Source organism: Barbus barbus (assembly GCF_936440315.1).
Source record: "Barbus barbus genome assembly, chromosome: 24".
NCBI classification, from domain to species: Eukaryota; Metazoa; Chordata; class Actinopteri; order Cypriniformes; family Cyprinidae; genus Barbus; species Barbus barbus.
This window is the reverse complement of record NC_136752.1, coordinates 14,607,705-14,630,851: the sequence shown is the minus strand read 5'-3', so window position 1 is coordinate 14,630,851 and position 23,147 is coordinate 14,607,705. Positions and strand designations below refer to the sequence as shown.

Genomic DNA, 23,147 nt, shown 5'->3' with positions numbered 1-23,147 from the left:
CTACGCATACGTCCTACGTTATCCGCCCAGAACTGCTTGCAAATACGACAGTTAGTGCAAGCTAGAGAAAACAGTTTCTAAAGTTTTAAATATGATTATTTTACTTACAAAAACGCATTGATTCGCTACAGGAGAACTTTATTCACCCCCCCAGAGCCGTGTAAGGCACTTTTTTTTTTATTATGGATGGATGCGCTTTATTGGACTTCTTTTGGACTGTTGAATGAAAACACCCGCCCATGCCATTATAAAGCTTAGATGAACCACGGCATTTTTTAATATAACTCTGATTGGATTCATCTGAAAGAAGAAAGTCATATACACCTAGGATGCCTTGAGGGTGAGTAAATTATGGGCTAATTTTAATTTTTGATTGAACTAACCCTTTAAGTGAGTTTTTACTTTAAAAAACCCCAAAATATTAAGAAAATACTTTTTTGCAATGTTGATTCAAGCATTTAATGGAACAAGACAAATCCTCAGGAAGCTCTGAACGCAAATGATATTTTCTGTGTTAATATAATAATATTACTTAATGTTGCACAGTGCTGTGCTGTGTGTATATGCATGCAGAGAGAAAGAGATGTGACACAATGGTCTTGTCTGTTTCTTTGTTAATGGGCTTAGGCAGATGTTAATTAAAACAGTCTTTCCTGGTAGAGATAAAGCAGCAGTCTGTGGTCTGAAGTCATAAGCCGCGTTTTGTCCTGACAGACTCGCACATAAACCATGCAGCCACAATAACAGCAATCCAGAGGTTTAATCCAACCATCCCGTTATATGAATGATGGCATGTGTCAGTCACCTTGCACCCAATTTCCTCTTTCATTTTTATTCTCTCACACACATACGCAGCCATATGGACAGGCAGCAGGACACAGAGCAACAGAGAGAGAGAGAGAGATTAACAACTCTCATGCACTTTTCCATCTCTCTCTCCCCATGTTCCAAACGTTTCATTCATTCACTTCCCTCCATCTCTCAATCTTCCCTGGACCCCGACCCTCAACTTCCTTTTCTCATGCATCCTTTTCCCTTCGCTGTCATCCATCTGGCAATCTTTCAGGTCAAAGTACATCCAAAAGTTATTATTATTTTTATAGTCATTATTTACTCATCCTCATGATTTTCCATACCTGAATGCTGTTATTATAAATATAATTGAATGAGTGAGTGAGTGAGAGAGCGAACAAACACCTTTGTCCAGTGTGGATGTCATTATCAAGAAATGTCATTGATTCTTGAGTGTCTTGAAACAAAATCATCAATATTATTTTAGAATAATTTATTTACTATTACGATTTTTGTTGATAATTTGATTTTGTTTTCCATGTTCACGTTTTAGTGATTTTGCTGTAATTTTGTTTTTGTCATTTTTTTAAATGGTTATGTAGTTTTTATTATTATTTATTTATTACATTTTAGTTTATTTAGTTTTAGTTATTTAGTTATATAGTTCAAGTTAAACTAAACAAAAAAGTAACAAGTAATATTTGATTTAATTATTTAGTTTACTAGATTTTAGATTCACTAGTTTTGTTAGTTTTAGTTATTTGGTAATTTTATTTTTTCAGAAATGCAGTCTACAGATAATTTTTTTTTTTATCTCAAATCAAACCTCGCTCTTCATTTTTATTTTTACCCTGTTTTTGATTGCGATTGTGGAGATGTAGGCCACAGCCCAGAGAGACCGCCTAATGACTTGACAAAACGAGGGAGAATTATGTGCTCCTCTCCTCTTGAAATTAATTGAAATTAATCCCCAGAATATTCCGCTGGTTATTTACAACCCGGACATACTAAATCCAGTACACTAAATCTTTGACTACAGACATCAGAATACACAATAGTCTGAATCTAAGCCATCAAAACCAGATCGACTTTAAAATCCTCTTTTGAGTGAATGGATTATCTTGAACCTAAGCGAATAACACAGCCCTAAGACTGGGATGGACTAGTCTTAGACACACATACAAACATATTTCCATCAGAGTGAGATGCCAGACTCAGTTCCTGAAACTGACCTAAAAAGACCTCCACACATACACATTTGAGAACACATCATGTGCCAGTCATGTTTTCAGTCTTGGACTGATTTTTTTTGACTGATGGTGAAGGTTAGATTTTTACATTTATGAAGTATATACTCTTGACTATATATTATATTATATGATATTATATTATTTAGGGCTGTCAAATTGATTAATCATGATTAATTGCATCCAAAATAAAAGTTTGTGTGTGTAATATATGTGCGTAATATAAACGCACACACACACATATTATGTAAACAGAAACCTTTATTTTGGATGCGATTAATTGTGAATTATCAATTTGACAGCCCATATTATATTATATTATACTTATGTATAATATAAATAATTTGTAATTTTGTTACACCATCATATACTTTTTAACATGTTTACTTGACAAAACGAAATTTCTGATTTATTTGCTTTCTTTTTATGCATTCCTAATTTGTTTATATGTTTATATTATATAGATATTTAGATATACATAAATAGATAAATAATAGATAAAGGCTGGGTTGTTCTTAGAGTGGCTGAGAGCCATTAAAACCTAAAAATACTAGTACACTTTGAACTACATTCAATAACTACATTCTACATACATAATAATTTTAATGCAAAGTTAATACTTTTCAATATGACACCCTGGATGCATTTAAAAAGCATGCTACATCAGATTTTTAATGCAAATATGACATTATTTGACCTACCCCTACCCCTACCCCTACCCCTAACCCTAGCCCATAACAAAGACATCTCAAACAATGTCATCTTTGCATTAAAAATGACATAACTGAGTGAATGACACTTAATGACAGTTGTCATAAACATGCATAAAAAAACCTTCATATTCATGACGTGTCATGTCATGATTATGAAGGTGTCATGTCAGTCTTATGCACACCCCTTCAAATAAAGTGTAATCCTCAAGTGTTGTTATTTTAAGGGAAGCAGAGGTATCATAAAAATGTGAGATATTCCATCCATTGCCCCTGGAATCTCCACTGCTAGCCTGCTAATCCAGACCCAAGCATCAGGATAATCACAGCTCAGTGTACGACTGACACACAGAGAGGAGAGGACAGAAATGTCATCATCATAGCTCACTGCTGAACCACTGAAAAAGAGATACTAAATCACGCCGTCATCGCACGCAATCAGCACTCTTATAAGTGGCTACACTGGTGTACGCACACACGCACAAACACTCGCTTACACGCACACTGCAGCAGTTAAAGAGCCGGAGTCTGTAGTTGTCCGACAGACAGCATTGCAACGCAACGCTGCACCAGCACAAAATGCATTTCTGACAAAACTGCAGCACATTCAGTTCCGATTGACATCTGAAATCTGCAGGATAATGTGTGTGTTCCTGCAACCAGCTCAGTGTGTTTGGTATATTGCAGGGGTTTCAAACCAATTATTTAACTATAAATGTAAAAATTATATTATTTGATGTTTATTTCTATAAATTATATTAATCAAATCATTATTTTAAAATGTACATTATATATATTATATATTTTGTAAATTTGTTTACAAACAGTTAAACAAAGTTACATTTATTCAATTACATTAATCAAAATGGGAAAGATATTTAATTTAATATAAAATTAATTTGAATTTATATAAATATATATATAAAGAAAATAGAAATGCAGAAAGTGAACATTAATTTGCGGATAATAGTAACTTAAGACTCCTAATATGTATGTGATATATTGAGTGATAGGTCTTGCCCTTGCGTGAACAATCGTAAAAAAGAAAAGCATCATGGGAAAGTTGTGCTCAGTCTGTCTGATCTCTTTAATTGCTCTGACATGTTTGACTTGGGAGGCATGCACACACATATAAATGCAGTTTAATCAGTCTTTGTGAAGTTTATCAAAGGAGGTGTCTTCCTCCTTATCTGCTGATGGGGCTTGAAGATCAGAGCTTCAGTGCAGCAGGAGGAAGGATTAAGGAAAGTAATAATCTTAGGGAGAAAAAGACTGGAAGGAGGAGGGTGAAGGAGACGCAAATCTTTTTTTCTTTGGGTCTTTTGGAGTTTTAACGTATTCATGTCAAGTAATTCATTGTCTGGAGGATTACACACCCTCCCTTGGCAAATGCTCTGAGAGAACTTGTATGACTGGAGAAGAGGAGAGACAGATGAATGGCCAAGGAAAACTCAATTCTCAACATTTAAACTTCTCAAAATTTCACAGCCGGTTTTTTTCCCTTTATCCTTATGTGAACTCTGTAGCTACTATTAGCATCAAATGGAGGACAATTGATTGGGCGAACAGATAGTCCCAGATATATCAACAATTAAATAAATTGATTAATATACACAAGTAATTTATATATATAAAAAATACATATAAGAAACTGGTCATTATTCATTATTTCAGATTAATATTTCCATCTCAATTAAAGAAAATAATACTATATATATATAAATATGAGTTTATTTGCAAAAACAGATAACTCATTGTGTTAGCTAGCTGTTTTTTTTTTTGTTTGTTTGTTTTTAACCTAGTCCAAAAAAAAAACTAAACTGCAGTTTCATCGAGATTAATTGGAATGCACAAAAAAAAAAAACTCATCACCAAACACCAATGACTTGTAAATAAGGGTACTGTCATTTCAGACACGTCCAAAACTGTTGCAACAGAGGAAATACAATTTTTAAATACATGAATTATGTTTCCATCTTTGTTGCCACAGTTTTGTTAGTGCCTTTTTCTGTTCTAAAGAAGGGGTGTCAACACTTTTGTCCTTACAGTGTATGTACAAGTCATTGGTGTTTGGTGATGAGTTTTAGGCTCAAGTCTGCATTTAAAGTCACACCAGAGGTGTTCAGCTGGGATCAGGACTTGGCTTTCTGCAGACCAGTCAAGTTCTTCCACACTGACTGAATCAATCATGTCTTTTTGAACCGTGCCTTATACACAGAGGCACTGTCATGTTAGAATAGAAAAGGGTCCTGTTTAAACTGTTGCTATAAAATTAGAAGCACACAATTCCCTAGAATATCATTATATGCTTAAACACTAAGATTTGTACTCATAGAAATTACTGAAGTAATCAAACATGTTCATTAGAAGGGGGTGACCCAATACTTTTGGCCATATAATCTATATATATATATATATATATATATATATATATATATATATATATACACATATACATAAATGAACAATTATCATACGTGCCAATATATATAAATAAACAATTATCAATTTAATCATCAACTCATCATCATAGTATTACTGATATACAATCATAATGTTTGTTAATATTTTTAATTAGGCTTATTTAGTTATAGTATATTTAGTATATTTTGTTTTAATTTTATTTAAATTTTTATGTTGTGTGCTTTTGTCAGTTTTATTAGTTTTTTTAATATGTCTATATATTTTTTAAGTTGCATTTATTATTTTTAGTTTGTTTAGTTTTAGTTTTAGTTTTTGTACTAAACAAAAATGTATTCTTTTCCTTGTTCATCAATGCATCTAAAGTTGCATTGAAATTAAACTTTGCCACAAAAATACAACTTTAAATCTATCCCATATGAACAGTGGCACAAACACTACAGCATTAACCAGATCCCTGTGCTGAAGCCATGTCACGTGACTCACTCAGCAACCAATGATCTCACAATGGCAGCCTGCAAGGACAGTTATGCAGACCTCCTTTCCCTCCACCATCTCTTTCTCTCTCATACCTTATTTCTATACCTTTCTCCTCCCCTCCCACTTCTCTGTTTCCCTTCTTCTCTGTGATGAGAACAGCAGGATGAAGACAGCAGCAGATTTATGTTCATCCCTCTACCCCCCTCTCCCCACCCCCAGCTGAGTGACCGCATTGACTTTATTTCTCACATTCTCTCTCTCTCAGTGTGGAACCAGGACAGTGATCTGCTTTGGTTCTCTAATGTGTGCAGGAGATAGCGCTGGAGTGTGTGTTATCTCTGAGCGCTTAACATTAAGACCTGTGCACAGTCTGAAGCGGTAGATACAACTGAACCGCTCTCATGGCAGACGGAGAGCGCGCCCTTTCCATGCCATCCATTTTGCGTTTGAGTGTTGTTCTGCAAAAATTCAGTCAGAGCCAAGGACAGAACTTACACCCCAGCGGTGCATTTTAAGCATTTTTTAAGATGTATGTCCCCCAGTGAACGTGCGTGTGCTTGTGTACTGAAGGTTTAAAATATGCATCTATCCTAAGAGCATAAAAACATCTTCAGAGGAGGTCACTGTTGGCTTGTGTGTATATGTGTAATCTTCTGTTTATTCACACTTTAGCTTCACTTGAGCTGCTCTGCTTGGCCTAGTTTTCCAGATATCTTCACATATGCCGTCCTCTGTGAGTGTGCCACTGTGACGACACTAGTTTTTTACACTAGTGCACGAGAGCCAATTCAAACTGAAAGGCCATGTATTTGTATGTTTGATGATGATGTTTCAGGATTATTATAGACATGACGTGCTAAAGTAACAAACAAAATCTCGCTATTTCGAGATTTTCTTTTTGGTTCTGTGGTAAAATGCCAGGTAGCTCCACATAAAACCTCACTGGTCATAAGTAGCGTTTCCTCATGTATATGAAACGCATGTTTTCCCAAACCAGTTAAGCTCAAACCCTGCCTCAAAGCCCCTTCTAAACATTTCATTGGTCGTGTCAATCACAATGCAGACTGCCTACACAATGATAAAGCAAATACAATCCCCAACCTTAACCACAGAATAGATAGCATTACTGTTTGTTACGATCAAATCCATCCACAGTTGAATCCGTTGAGTATGAACTTGACTATGACAGGTGACTGTAGGGTTTGCACTACTGGTTTGGGAATCAAAAATCTTGCCTATTAAACAAGAAATGTGAGATGTGGTTGACAAGAATGTTTATAGTTTATAATCAAATATTATATGCTAAATCCCTCAATTTCTACAGCGAAAACCATAAAAAATGGTCTCAGTTTGATACCATACAGTCGCAGTGCATTGCTAGTGTGATTGAGACCGTAAACAGAGAGACCTGTTCTGATTGGCTATGTTTTGTGATTGACTGTGACATGCCACGCCCCATTTCAGGCTAATGACCTTCATCCAAAATCACATACTATCTTATAGTATAGTATCTTAGAGTAGCTACTGCATTTGATGATAATCTTATTTCACAACCATTAAAAAAAGTATGTCAAAAAAGGTACAATGCTGTAAGGCCAGTACTCTAAGGTCCAAAAGCTAAAAGGTACATCTTTGTACCTCATTTAGCCCTAAATGGTACATAGTGTTAGTAACTTAAAGGCATATATTTGTACTTAGTAAAGTATTTTTACTTTTTTGTATCTTTTTCTGAGTGAATATTGTATAAAATGTATGATCCAGATGTCATGTTTTCATTGCCATGTGACTTGCAGACTTGTGTTGCATTCACATCTCCTCTCCCATGGCCTCATGGGATAGTAAAGTGTCCAATGGGTGCGCACTTCAGATTCTCAGCAGACGTCACCTTTTTGCCTAACATTTTATGAATTCTGTGAATTGAGACTTACTACACTTTTCATATACTGTTTTTCACCTACTCTATAGTAAGGAACTAGGCATATTAAGATGCATTGATGGTGTTATTATAGATTTTAAAAAAGTATAAAACTCTGCAGAAATTACCATTCATATGTCTACAGTTATAAAGTTCAATAAAGTCACTTTGACACTTTGCAGGTCATTTGCATTTGCTTTCCCACCATTATGTCGCTCATAACTCATTTGACTATCAAAATACACATCAAAATGCTTGGTGATCACTTATTAAAATATGTATTAGGATTTGAATCCGGGTCTATGTGTGTTTTGTCTGTCTGTATATTGTGGGATGAGTATTTCATATCTATCTACAGTGCCTTCCAAAAGTATTGGAACAGTAAAGAGAAAATTGCTCTGTTGGCTGTGGAGTCAAGATTGATGAACTCTAAAAGTGCTGTTCTTTTTATTTGGTAAAATATGTTAGTGTTGAAACTGCTAATAAGAAAATGTGACATTCTGTAGTTTTGTCTCGTATTCATTTTTTAATCATATTTGCAAATGTCTTGACTCCACAGCCAACAGAGCAATTTTGTCTTTACTGTTCCAATACTTATGGAGGGGACTGTATATGTGACACACAAACAGGAAACCCATACCCTCCACTTCCTGTGCCTTTCCTAAACTCTCTTACCATCTCCCAGCAGTGACTGAGCACCCAGCCCAGGTGCAGATCTGGCCCTGAGCTCAGGTGCTGAGCAGGGAAAAGGACTCTGCCAACTCTCTGTCTAGGATGCGGCTAAAGTGTTGAATTAGCAACAACGTTTTTGCTCTTCCTGCTCCTCATAATCATTAACCTGATGAGGAAGGCGAGAGGACGCAGAACAACTGCAGAGCAACTGCAGGACAGACACTTAGGCGAGAGCGTCCGACAATCTGTTGAACTCTTGCTCTCCTGGGAAAGCGCTCAGAAGCAGTATTTGACTCTGCAGAGGAGAACGTGGCAGTCACATTTAGGTCATCCTTTTCATTTGTCTGAAGACCGCTTTGATTTTTGCAGGCTCGCACCAGTTAAAGGTACGTGTCCGTGTGAAAACTGAAATTAAAACTTAATGAGTAATTACAAGGAAGGAAAGCTGACAAGAAGTAATTATTTGGAGATAACAGCTATCTATGACATCTCTTATTAATGATTGAGAATAAAACAGGACTTTGGTTCTGTCTTTTGTAAGCTGTGCCACAATTCAAAATGATAATTATCTGACAGCGATGCAACAGGCACTTTTTAAGGTTGGGATGTAGAAGGACTCCCATTTCATTCATCAACCCCTTATTAGGTGAACATAATGTCAAAAATGAGATCAGAGATCTTTCAGTGTATGATAATGTGCATTATTTGCTAAATTGAGTCAACTACTGAAAGTAAAAGCTTGCATAAAAATATTTTTTATTACATTTAACTTAATTACCTGTCCAAAAAAAAAAAGGAAATTGTATAAAAATTACTATACGATTACTAATTAGTATTAATTAACCAAACTATATTTCAGCTATATTAGATATTAGATATATAAAATTGTATATTCATTGAATATTCATTAATTTTATTGACTGTTGTTAATATATTATACATACATACATACATATATATAAATTAATCAAAGAAACTTAAAAATGTATCAAAAATTATAAGCAGCACAACTGTTTTCATCATTGATTATTAAAATCTTTCTTGTGCACTTAATTAGCACCAAATTAAAATATAACAATATTTAAAAATGTTATTTTAAAATGTAATAATATTTCGCAACATTGCCGTTTTTACTGTATTTTTGATCAAATAAATGCTGCCATGCAGACTTTTCACTAAAAATTTTATTTAAATTTAAAATGAGAGCCCAAATTTGTCAGCGGTAGTGGATATAAATATTTGCATACATTACTGCTGTCTTTTCAGTGATGGCTCTTATAGTACCATATGTTATAGTACATAGAACATGGTTTCCACATTTCTTTTCTTTTCTCTATACAGTGTGCTGTTTGTGTGATTTGCCTTGGCATAGATAAGTAGATGGGTTATGCGGTCACTGAGTGAGCCAGCAAATGCCGCAGGACAAACCGCTCACGTTCAGCGGTCATCCGCTCACTATGCCTGAAAATAAGGTCACCACGGCAACACGCGGCCCCACAGCTACAGCCCTGTTTTCTCACTACATGCCCGTCACCCTGATGACGACATGATGCTGTCGGACCAGAGCCATGCAGATATACACAAATGCACATACACAAAATCACCTTTCCCCAAACCCATAACTGATCTATTCCTAAAAGAAAAATATAAACCAGGTTGAAGTGCAAAAATCAAAACAGTATTCAGATTCTCATTCTGACAGGGATCAGCCTTCCAGCCTCTCTCATTCACATTCATATGAGTCAGAGCAGCCAAGCCGCTTTCAAACACAGCTGTATCGTGACACAAATCTGATTCACAAGAACTGTGTTTCCAGCCCACATATGCCACAATAACGTATGAACGCTCTAGACATGTTAGCACAGCCCTCAAGAAGTGTGATGTCCTACCTCTAAAGTACATCTTAACACTTTAACACTTTCTTTTGAGATAACCTGACACTGCATTAATGGTAACAGAAGGTCGTCACACTAATCTGGCTGGGTTAAAAAGTCAATGTGAAATGTGGACAGACAAGATGATCTCATTAGTATTCATAAACTTTCATGCGAAACATTTGGATAGACACAAAATGTACAATATCATCATATTAACAGCATCTTCTTCTGATGACATCAATGCTCAGGCACAATCTGATAGTGGGACTCTCATTTAGCAGTGAACTATGAAAAAACTTTGTCAGAAGAAAAAATTAATTTATTTACAAAATTATCTATTTCAATCTCTCTTAAAATATTTTCAAATCCTTTCAGAAAACTGCATTCTTGAAACCAATATAATGTCAAATTAGTTGAATATTTTAACTGTGAAATGCAATATAAATCAAACATTACATGAATTCAACATTCCATGAATCTCATTAACATTTGCATATCATGAAATTTGTTCATACGTGTTCATTTTACATTTCAGATTCTGTGCAAATGTTGGAAGGACACATCGTTCAATAGTGCTTTATTATGTGTCTAGAAACCAAACCAAATGTGCCGAATACCACCTGATAAAGCATGTGCAGACACATCCAACATCACACAAACAAGAAAAGGCACATCTCAGCATACCTTTACACTCATGCAATGCACAAGATACACCTACACATCCATTAAAGCACTGGGAAGAAGAAGTGTTTTGAACGAATAGAGCTGGACTGGAGAGTGGGTGTGTTAATATCCATTCTTCTGTCCCATATCAATAAAGTGAGTCTATTACAAGTGATCCACTGACAAATTAATTTCCTAAAAGAGTGTAAATACTGACTATGATTATGACTGTCACTGTCACTATGAAGACATCCCGACCAGTCCGAAACATAGGCTCAACCAATGGCATAAGTTTGAGGTGGGGTACCTGCTTGCCCGTATTGTTTTTGCAATACCGTTTAGTGACACTAGTGGAACAGAAATCACACAATTCACTGCTTGCAGTATAATTAGTAATGCTGTATATCAGGTATTGCGCCTATGGGAACAAACACACATCAAGCATCTGCATAAAAACATCTACAACAGAGAAGATTAATGTTTAATTCAAAGTCTAATTATGCATGTCAAAGCATTAGAGAGAAAGGAAATGTGTGTGCATGTGTATTCAAAGGAAGATGGGCAGCCTCAGCCGAGATCAAATATTCAGGATATCAGCTCTGACAGACACTGTTTACACCTGGTATTAACATTAATTTCACAAGTGGTCAGTTCTATATACAAGTGTAAACACAGTCCAAAACAGTTGCAATCTGAACACTCAGACAACATACGGAGGTAGTCAGAAACGCATTGGACCACATCGCATTTGTCCCAGACAAAATAAAAGGACCTCACGCCTCTCAATCATGCACTAAAACAAGAGAGTGGTTATATGAAAGCAGAGTGGTTATATGAAATGTTAATACCAAGTAAACCTGTCTTGACTGAACACTTGTGACTGGATCACCTGAGATGGATGTTAATACAAGCTCCTAGCATGGGTGTGATTGATTTTGCTATCATTCTTATCCATGAGTGAATGCCCACCACAGCGCTACAGAAAAATCTGTGAGAAGTTCAACATACGATAACAAAGAAAAACAGAGAGGAAAAGATACTGATATGTAAAAAATGAAGAGACACATTCTGGGCAAAGCAAAACACAGCTAGCTGAAATACAAGAAAGAAGACCAGTGTGTGTGAGAGAGAGATGAGAATAGAAGCTTTCTGTCATTATATATGATGAAGATGAACGACCGTGCTCCCATCAGCCAGCCAAACAAAAACGGACTATACAACGCTTCTCTCTTCTCGTTTTCAACGCATACACGTCTACCCATGACACTCACATACACAGGGACATAAATCATAAAATATACGGTGACCCACATACACAGAGACGAAAGACAGAAAGACCTCATCCTGAGAGATCCAAGCCAAACAAACGCATGGACAGATGGTGCAGAAAATGACCTTATCTGTCTTCTCACCATTCATCTCTCTGAAGACACCTCACTGTCCTGTTCCACTCCAATCCTCCTTTTCTTTATTCTCCATGCTATACATACCAATTTCAACATGTTTGTGTTGTGTATAGTCTGGACTCTAAAAGCAGAGAGGATTTGTTATGCAGTCTATTGTACTACGCTCAGCCTTTCACACACACTTACACGGCACAATTGTCTGCCAAAGACCCGGAATCAATATAACCAGCTTTCACCCAAACACATTCACGGTACTCTCACGCTGAATGCAGAAGTGTCTTTTTAACAGTGCAGCACACAACGAAGAAGCTCTTACATGTTTACTGCTGCATAAAAGCGTATATTTTACTCTTTTAAGGAGTGTGTTGTGATTTTGCCCCAAGAGAGAAGTTCAGCTTGAATGTTTTATGTTCAGCTGCAGCTCCAAGAGTGATGAATATGCTGTTGTCAGATATCCGGTGGGTGTTTGATTACCTGTGTTTTGTTTTTCTGAATGGTGTGCCTAGCAACAGTGTGCTCAGTCCTTTTTCCTTGTGCAAAGATAACATACATTTTATATCTAACATAATATATGAAATATGACAATAAAAACCTTAAAATGTCAGATATCCAAATCTCCTGACTGTTTGATGTGAAAACACACCTGCGCACACACATTAGGTCATCTCTGCCATGCTGCAGTGTCCCTCACTGCTTGGTAGCATCAAAACAAAACCTGCTTCATCACAGAATGCAACCATAACCACCTCTACACCACTGTCCCATGCCATACAACTACAATAAAAAGCACAACATGATGCATTTTTACCTTTTTTAAATTACATTCTAGGCACGATAACACATCTAGAAACATCTACACATATATGCAAGCAATGCACAAACACATACAGGTATGCAAGCAGTTGTTTAGGTAAAAAAAAGGGATCAATTGGGATTTATGCAGGTTGTTGAGAATGATGTATGGACACGCGCACGCACACACACACACCTATACACACAAACAGATGCACACATTGCAGTACTGGATGGGATGGGGTACAGTGTGACTTGTCCTGTATAAGACTAGAAGATGAGATGGTACTTATGGGACGCAACTCAAACCGGACAGGCACACAGGACAATGTGTGTGTTACTCACAGTTCTGAGTAGAGGATGTGCAGGTTGCCCACATTGTCAGTGTAGTTTGCTGGACTGAGCCAGGGCAGAACCAACAGCAGCAGAGCCTTCATGACCCTCTCTCTCTTCAGGGTCTTGAGTCTCTGTTTCTTTTGCTTTCTTTCTCTTTCTCTAGGCTGAATGCAGTATTTCCTATCCGGCTTCCTCCCTGCCCCTTTCTCCTCCACCTCTACTACAGTTCTGACCCCCCCTCCCACCTTTCTCTCAAGTAAAAAAGCTATTCTTCCTTTTCCTTTTCTTCTTGTTTCTTTGTCTTTCCACTTTTCTTTCTTTCCTCGCCTCCCTCAGGCTTTTAGCCCGGTCATCTCAGCAGTAGAGAGATCAGCAGCAGTAGAAGGAGAGGTAAAGACTGGGAGCGCTGCCAGCGGAGGAGAACAGAGAGTGCAGGATGAAGAAAGACTCTAGAAGAAAAGGAGGCAGGAGCGGCGTCTGGAGCGGGCGCAGGTGCACAGGAGCCGAGATGGAGAAGAAAAGAGAAGGGTGAGGTAGAAGGAGAAGAGGAGGCAGAGAGCAGCGTTTGCTGGCACGCCAGTCGAGTGCGATGGTTGCGTTGCAGTCTAATCTGTCCTGGGCATCATCCAAGAGTAAGAGGATTTAAACTCCCGAGCCCACATGCTGCTGTGAATGTGAGAGAGAGAGAGCGAGAGCGAGAGAGAATATGTGTGAGTGTGGCAACACAGCTTCTGACTTATACTGCAGCATGCTCTACAGAGAGAGAGAGAACTGGGGCGAACCAACTGACATGGGAGAGAGGGGGAGATTCAGGCTTGGGTGGTCCATCTATCATTGTCCGTATGCCTCAAGGGTAGAGCGTGTGGCAAAGACCCCCCCCCCCCCCCCCTTTGCAAAACAACGGTTCAATCTGGTGTGTTTATGTGTATGTGTGTAGAGGGTAGGCATGTGGAGGATGGATGGATGGACGGATGGACAGTAGGATAGATGACTTGGTAGATGAACAGATAGATAGACAGAAAGAGACAGATATAAACTGACATTTTCAGAGTTACACAACTGTCTGTTCAGTTGTGTAACTCTCTAGTGATAGATAGATAGCTAGATAGATAGCTAGATAGATAGATAGATAGATAGATAGATAGACTCTATTTATAGCTTGAATATTCTTCAATCATTCTCCAAAGAGACAATAACTCGCAAGGTCACTTAATCAGACAATGGTTATGGGTTCATAGATCACCAAACTTTACAGCAGTTTCAATAACCTTATGATTTGGTGACAGTATAGTATGTGCTATCATCAATATTGCATGTCTGTGAAGACAGCCTAAGGCAGTACATTCCCTTCTCTCTACCCAGATCTGATCGAGGATTCCAGGAAAGTCTGTACACCGCCAAATACATGCAGACACAAGCACACGCTTATGCACACTGAGAGACAAAGTGCATCTAGACGTGCTTGACTGCAAACACAAAAAATTTACACAGATCATCATACGGTACAAGATACAAAGTTCTCAACATTTGACACATGCAAACTAGCTAAAACACATCAAACTAGCAATCAAAACTGACTCGGTACACCAGATCTTCTCACCACACAGTTATAAGTCACCAGTGTGAAGGAAGCCTCACGGTTTAACATCACATGACCACAAATGCTGGGGCACAAACACAATCTGTAGCAGCTGACACAGAAAAATGCATCTCTTGAGCTTACATGCAAGAAATCAAGAGGAACTTTGTACAAGAGTTCTCAAAAAAAAAATTTTTTAAATGAAGTGAATGGAAGGCCATTCTTACATAGAAAGATTCTTTGGCTGGTCCTCACCAGTTCTTGTTAAGTGCCGTCCCATTTTGAATGTTGTCCAACTTTACACTTCTGAACCAACTAAGACCACTGGAGACCAGACCACATTGGAAAAAGCAGGGAGAGGAAGAGAAAGACAAAGAAAGATGAACTGAAAGCCCAAGAGCCCAGTATAAAAAGAGAAGGATGTGGGAGGGGAGAGGAGCAATAGTATGGAAAGAAGCAAGTGTGGGTTTTTGGTTGACTGGAGAAAAGGGCAAGTTGATTATGTTTCCGTAAGTGGAATTTTAAATGAGAGGGAAACTTTCCATTAACGCCAGTAACAAAATGCAATTAATTTCAACAGAGGCCCTCGGGCCTGTGGAGCACTAATGATTCAGAAGCAGTCCACAGGAACGACAGAGACTCTACCATCCTGAAAATGGGGAGAGTGAGGGAGAGTTCCAATGAAAACCATTAGTTAGCATAACGTTCGCAAAGGCACTGAGGTGGAAGATATCTTAGTCGGTTAAACAGAGGTCACTGTGGGGTTGCTACCTCTGATGAGTTTCTTGAGAACAAAAGAATCCTCTAACAAAATAAACAAACAAATGCATGCACGCAGACAGAGATGTGCTCGACACATGTCTTCTATTGAGGCGAATCGCTGACAAGAGTCTTTTATGAATGACAATGAATGAAGAGCTGCTTATGAATGCCAATGAGAATGAAGCGTTAATACATCAGTCACAATCAGCAATTCAAAACTTGCTTATACAGTTCAATACCTTAAATTGTGCTAACTCAATCCTTCATGTTAACCTCAAATAAAGACATCTGAAGATGAGTCTTTACTGAAAATGTCCTTCAAACCTTAAGACTGAATATCTGGAATCTCTGGATCAACATCCTTGAAACTGAAAAACAGTTTTTTAACCAATAAGACTTTAGGTTTTAGTTTTGGGTTAGGATTAGGGATGGCCTCATATTTATCTCCCCACCTCAATTTTTTCATGATTTCATTTGGTTGTAAACATTACAGTGTGGTCACATTTATTGTGGCTTGGCAAAAGAGAAATCCAGTCAGTTCAATGGGAATTGGTGTAATGCAATTTCGCCAGATAAACTTCCGGTGGTGAATACATTTCCCTGTGCAAATTTGCAGCAATGACCAATAACAAGCCTCTTGGTTGATGTTCATCAGTGACCTCTGTGTGGGCAGAGACTTGCAACTTAGCAACAAAACAAAACAGAAGATCCACAATGGACATGAGGCAACTACTCAGCCAACACATTAATAACTAGCCAATAAAAAAGTCTGTTTGGAAAGCAGTTATTTAGGGTTGGTTGGTTGGTTGGTTTGATTGCTGGCTGGAGGAATAGCTTTGGATGTTCAATTGAATTGTCATTACACCTATATGTAATTCATGGTATTTTGTCACATCTGGTTCTGCTTTTTTTTCTCTGAGCAACGGTAAATGTGACCGCACCATAGTGGGGATCAGGGTTGTAGAAAGGTCTGAAAGTGGACAGACACAATTATAAAACGTATCAGCTTGGCTCATGAATATTAAAGGGATAGTTTACCCCAAAAATTAAAATTCTGTCATTAATTACTCACAAATTTAGATATTTTTGAATTAAATCCAAGAGCTTTCTGACCCTGCATAGATAGCAAAGGAAATATCATGTTTAAGGCCTAGAAAGGTAGTAAGGACATAATTAAAATAGTCCATGTGACATCAGTGGTTCAACTGTTCCACCATAAAGCTACGAGAATACTTTCTGAGCAAAGAAAACAAAAATAACGTCTTTATTCAATAAACTCTTCTTTTCCATGTTGGTCTTCGACATGCAGAGTTGAACGTAGAGGTAGAACCCAGATGCGCTGCGCCTTGTTTACAAGCAGAGGTATACGTGAGTAAGAGAAGAAATTGTTGAATATAGTCATTGTTTTTGTTTTCTTTGCACACAAAAAGTATTCTCATAGCTTCATAAAATTAAGGTTGAACCACTGCTGTCACATGGACTATTTTATCGATGTCCTCACTACCTTTCTGGGCCTTGAACGTGGTAGTTGCATTGCTGTCTATGGAGGATCAGAAAGCTCTCAGATTTCATCCAAAATATCTTAATTTGTGTTCCTAAGATAAACAAAAGTATTAAGGGGTTTGGAATGACATGAGGGTGAGTAATTAATGGCAGAATTTAAATTTTTGGGTGATCTAACCCTTAAAGAAACATCACCTAATTTATATTCAATAGGCCAAAAAGTCCTAATTGATTTGTTCACAGAAAAATAAGCATTTGCCATAGGAAGATGGCTGCTTAGTGTTTGCATCGATGCAGCTGTTTGGTTTCAGGCAAAATAAACTTAAAAAAACAATGATATTTCTCAAAAACAGTGTCCCTGGTAGAATTTGGGTTATGATGAAAGCAATATTGCTCCATAGCAGATCCATGTTCTACTTGGCTAAATCACATTGTACGTCTTCCAAACCTGTCTACCACCATCCTAAATTTCATCAAGAAGCTCAAATCTTGTTAAGATCGCTACTATCACATCAAAAACAGCTCTGAGGGTGATTTCCTCACCGGCTCCTGATGTGTCCCTCCATTTCTCCCCGCGGCAGCACTTCAGTGCAGTGTTGGGTAAAGGGGCAGGACACCATCAGTTTATCCAGCAGCTTGTGCACCAGCAGGCTGGACTTGCGACATGTCTGCAGCATCAGGGGAGTGCGGTCCACCGGGCAGAAATCGCTCTCCAGCAGGAAGTTTGTCAGGCACTCCTGGCAATAGGTATGTCCACAGGGGGTGTCCAGTGGCCGGATTAAAGGCTGAAGGCAGATGTGGCACATTAAGTCATCATCCACCTCCTCTTTGTAGTAATATTCATGGTTCTCCTCCTGTAGGTGCCGTTGTCCACAGACATGGCAAAGATCAGGAGGAGGGGACTTGGGACTGACTCCTGTTGCACCACAAACGGGCATCGCCACAGCACCCTCCTCTTCCTGATCACTCATTGTGTAATTGTGTTGAAGCTTTACTGTATCTTTGTGGTTGGAGGGCTTTGTTGTGTCAGGTTGCGTTTTGAGCCATCCACCTGTATGGGAGGAGCATATAAAAAATAAATAAAAAATAAATAAAGGAACCGTCATTAATGGCAAATAGGTGTGTCCACATAATAATCTTGTTAGCTGTGTTTGCTGGAAAGGCAGTTTGCACACACCCAAAGACATAGTTTAGCAAAAAGAGGGCAGCAAAAATGAGTTTCTGCCCGTTCTGCTCTTACTCTATTTTTAATTCCCTGAGCTGGCAGAAGGATAAATATCAGACTGATCCAAAACTCATTTTATATTCCACTGGCAACAGAAATATCAATATTGCACCTGAGACTTTTAATAAACTCAGTTGGAGAAAAAAAAAGTCATTTTATAACTGGCAGTTATTCAGTAGATGTTTTAAGCATGGTCACACAGAGAACAGCTACTTTGCTAGCGTTATTCTGGATGTTTCCAGAAGCAGTTATAACTGGCTTCATGTGAGCCTGTGATTTACTAGTGAAAAGAATTGTTTGTGTGTTTCTGTGTAGCTGAGTTTACATAAACTCTTAGCTTAGCTTTAGCTTCATGTCATTCTGAACCTGTAACTTTATTTATTTATTTACCTTTGAAAGGAGAGAGTGAGCTTTTTGGAGCTTCACAGACATAGTCTCTATAAACTGTTGTTTTATAATAAAAAAATAAATGTTCCACAGAAAAAAACAACCGCACACAGGTTTGGAATGACATGTGGGTGAGTAAATAATGACAAATATTTAACTTCATACTTTATCTTGTTAAAGAAGGGCTGTCAGGATGTTCTTGCATAAGACTGAGTGCATCACCACACCTGTTGTACAGACAACTCATTCACACATGAGAGTTTGTATGGTTATGATGGGAGTGTAATATTATTACTGCCATAAAATTTTGTCTGGAGTGTCTCACTGAGTACAATCTCTGCACTGAACACATAGTGTACAGTGAGTTTAAATATGGCTTTTCTGATTTTGTGAAGTCACCCACTGTTGATTTGAACAGGAAACCCTTCAACGACAGTGCACTGCAGGTGAATGCATGAGAATAGCTTTATTGTCTGCCTCCCTGTAATCTGATCTGAGCTTAACCAGAACTATATAAGAGGACACACACACTCCCACCTATAAAGGAGTGTGCCCAAGGACACAGTTATGCCTGGCAACCCTGCATTCTCCGTAAATCGTCATCTCTTTAATGATCCTTCAGTGTGACGATATGGCTTGAGTATGCAACTGTATGCATTGCATTACACACACACAATAATCGCTTTTACCCTGCGGCTCTTATTCAATTGGAATTTTCCATTTTCTTTTGTCTTCCCGCATTCAAAGGGATTTTAGTGAAAAATCCATTGTTCTAAACAAACAGAATGACAGGACTTAATAGCTACTTGTTTCATTTTCCTTTCTTTCCTTCAACTCTGTCTCTTTCACTCATATTTTCCTCCGAGGAGATAATATTGTTTCTCGGGTGACCTTTGGCACAGAGGAAAGTGGTGGTAAGTGTATTAAGCATAATAGAGTGTTAATGGCATTAAAGTGCACAATTAACCAGAAAGCTACAAACATAAAAATAACAGCTTAATCTTAGATCCAGTGGGATCAATGTTTAATGACTGAAAAAGCTGAAAATATCCTCAATAAATGGCTTAATGGAAGGAATATACAGACAAACACAGAACATAGTGTGTATTAATGGTTCAGTCATTTGTGCCTAATCGGCCCTGTCTCGTGTGTGTGTGTGTGTGTGTTGTGTGTCAGCACTTTTATATCACTCAGCACAGACAAACACATACTTTCCCATCACACAAACTGCACAACAATGCATCAATGAAAGAATTAATACAAAAGCAGACACAAAAATATATAGTGGGGTCCGAAAGTCTAAGACTGCTAGTGAAAATGCTTATAGATGGCATTTTTTCTTTATAACATCTCAGCCTTGCAATACTACCTGTGCTTCTGATAGAATAGAACAGATAGCACGCTTGATGAAGGCAGCACTGTAAGAAAAGAGGCAGCAGGGTGGATCTCTTGCTCTCAGTCCTGCGGTGGATTTGTATTTGACTTCACCACGCTTTGTTCAGACATGTTTTAGTAAAACATTCCACAGTGTATCTGAATCTTTGGATGAACCCTGAATGAAGAATTGAACAACATATTTGTGCAATTTTGTTATGTTACAGCAATAAATATGATCACATCTATCTATCCATCCACGCTCAAAATATTATGTAATCATTTGTTGAACAGGGTTGAATGGTTGAGTTATAGGTCCTAACGAGGAGCTTTGGTGATCCCTTTTGATTAGACATTCAACTGTTGAGTCATATAGCTAATGAATAATGCAATAAATCCATACAGTGATTAATGCACATATAAGGACTATTCAGTGGAAATTATGGATTATGGAGCATAGCCACTCACAAAAAATAACACAGTCCATATGAGAAATGAGGCTACATTTTTCTGGTATGTAGGAGAGGAACATCAAAACTTCATGCCAGCGTAGCGTGGGGAGAGTTACATAAGTGTTCATATGGAAATGTACATAGCTCACCCCCACCCTCACCCGAGGTTTTCAGCCTCTTTCTGTATGAACCCCTCTCCTCCTATCTTCCTCTTTAACCCACTTTACTTCCAACACGTTTTCATTCTGTTCCTTTAGGATCTTGTCTCAATAATGCTATCTGTTCCTCTCTATGCCATCTTTTGATTCCACTGATGTTATGTTACATAGTGTGGTTCAAAATTAGTATTTTAAATTTGAAAATATTTAAATTAAAATCTGTTTAATTATATGATCATGTAATACAATAATATAATATTATATAATATAATATAATATAAAATAATATAATGTAATCTAGTTTTTACACTCCATATAATCTCTTATCGCTGATAAAAACCTAGCAGTTATGCCATATATGCTAAAATTCAATGAAGATAACAGCAAAGATGGTAAAAGTGATGTCATAATTTTCAATTTCCACACACACACACACACACACACACACACACACACACACACACACATTAACGCATACTGGCAGGTGACATGCTCTTGGTTTTCCCAGCTAAACAGCTGGTGGCCAAAACCGCTGACACAAACTCACTCTAACCCAAAGAATAATGATGACGATGATCAGTCTAAGCTAAAGGTGTTTACACTACAAATATATGAACATCAACACCTGCGCCATGCTTACACAAATGCCTCCATGTGCACAAACACACATTTTCACAGGCTTTGTGACTTCAAAGGATTCATCTTGCTTTATACACAAAGAAAGTTTCTCCACAGCTGTGCTGAGTCAACAAGTACATGATTATCAAACAAAAATCAGTATCAGATGAAAGTTACAGACAAAATATGCTGAGTAAATATCCTCAGACCGGTGTATTTCTCCTGCTTACCTGAACAGGTAATCCAACCGCTCCGGCAGAGGGAAAATGAGAAGGGAGAATGAATAAGACAAAGTAAAAGATAAAATAAGAGGACTTTGTCCCTATGGCCACAGGTAAAAAATTTCCCTGATGTCCGGTAAACTTTGAAAGTTGTCCCGTGGTCAAGTTAGTATTTCAGTCCAGGGACCCCTGGCCATCCTATCATGCACTGGGACGCCAACTCTTGACGCACACATGCATGCACCTGATACAGGAAGTGAGAGAGAAGAGGCAGAGCTAAAACGGTAGGCAGGTAAACATGAGAACTGCCCTAACCTGCTCTGGTGGGGCCGGGAACTGGTTTACACACACACACACACACACACACACACACACACACGGTATAATTGAGAGGAAGATAACAGTCTCTTAACATTATACTATAGAAATAAAGACATACGCTTGTTTGTACACTAAACAATGCCAAAAACTTGGCTATAACTACAGTAGAATCTATTACAACACACAAAGGCAATTTGGAAAGGAAATAAATCCTTACATGCACCCACACCAAACCGAATGCAAATTCACTGGTGGCATGTGGCAAGCTGTGACATGCCTCTGAGAAATCCTCGAACATAACCCTGAACAAAATTTTTTTAAGAACCCCAAACAATTCAGTAAAGCTGATTTTCACTATCCAGAGGCCCACACCCAACTAACGACACCAGACAGAGAGGAAGGGTTGGTCTTATCTTCGCACGCTGTATTTGATGATTTGGTTAGGATCTTTGTGTGGGTGGGGGTTACTTCTTTGTGTGCTGTGGATTTGATTTCTCAGGAAACCGTGTGTCATAATGTTTGTGTGCGTATGGGCTTGTGTGATTAAGAAAGATTGTATGAAGATCAGGGGCAGTTTTTACAGCTCAAGCTTGGTAAAGTTTTCTCTCTTCCTGAGAAAAACGAAGTGTGACCATTTCAATGTGTGAATAGAGAGAGAAAGAGAGAGAGAGAGATTTAATATTGTTTCAATGTCCAATATTTTTCTTCAGCTTCAAAATTTTCACTATTTCACAAGGTTGTCACACTGAATATCAGCAGGCCTAATAGTAAATACACTGAACTGTAATTCTCCGAAAATCTCAATATCAAATATCAACATAAATTATTACAGTAGAGCAATGGCAAACTCTCTGCAGGCATAACTGGTTGCTAAATAAATAAATAAACATGCTTCCCATTCATTCTCATTTATCTTACATTTAAGTTGCTTCCAGTTTTTAAATAAATTTCTAAATTCAGAGCTGAGGCCTTCAAGTTGACTTTGAGTTACTTAATCACACATTAAGTGACGTTCTATATAACTTTGTTATTGCTGAATTTATTAAACAAGGAAAGGAGAGCTGATTTTTCCAAACAGGTTTATATATATTGACACATAGAAATGAATCAGAAAGCACAAGTAACCAGAGGGTGTTTTTGGATCTACAAACGCGTGCATGTTTAAATGGGTCATTTGTGTTTGTGTGTCATGGTGAGAATATTTAGACAATTACTGGTCTTTGACTCATGAGACAA

The 23,147-nt window shown here is 37.8% G+C and overlaps 1 protein-coding gene across 2 annotated transcripts in view; it reads right to left on the bottom strand.

Annotated features, from left to right (window-relative positions):
- LOC306843975 (E3 ubiquitin-protein ligase LNX-like) overlaps window positions 1-21,854 on the bottom strand; it is a 41,901-nt gene extending 20,047 nt beyond the window's left edge. The window contains exons 1-2 of one of the 2 annotated variants that reach the window (XM_079375747.1): window positions 21,600-21,854; window positions 17,699-18,206 (exon numbers count right to left, since the gene is read on the bottom strand). In XM_079375747.1, coding sequence (XP_079231873.1) covers window positions 17,699-18,126 — 428 coding nt within the window. In that variant the 5' untranslated portion in view covers window positions 18,127-18,206; window positions 21,600-21,854. The remainder of the gene's footprint in view (window positions 1-17,698; window positions 18,207-21,599) is intronic. The other variant, XM_079375748.1, reaches the window with a different exon arrangement.
- Between the last annotated feature and the right edge of the window lie 1,293 nt (window positions 21,855-23,147).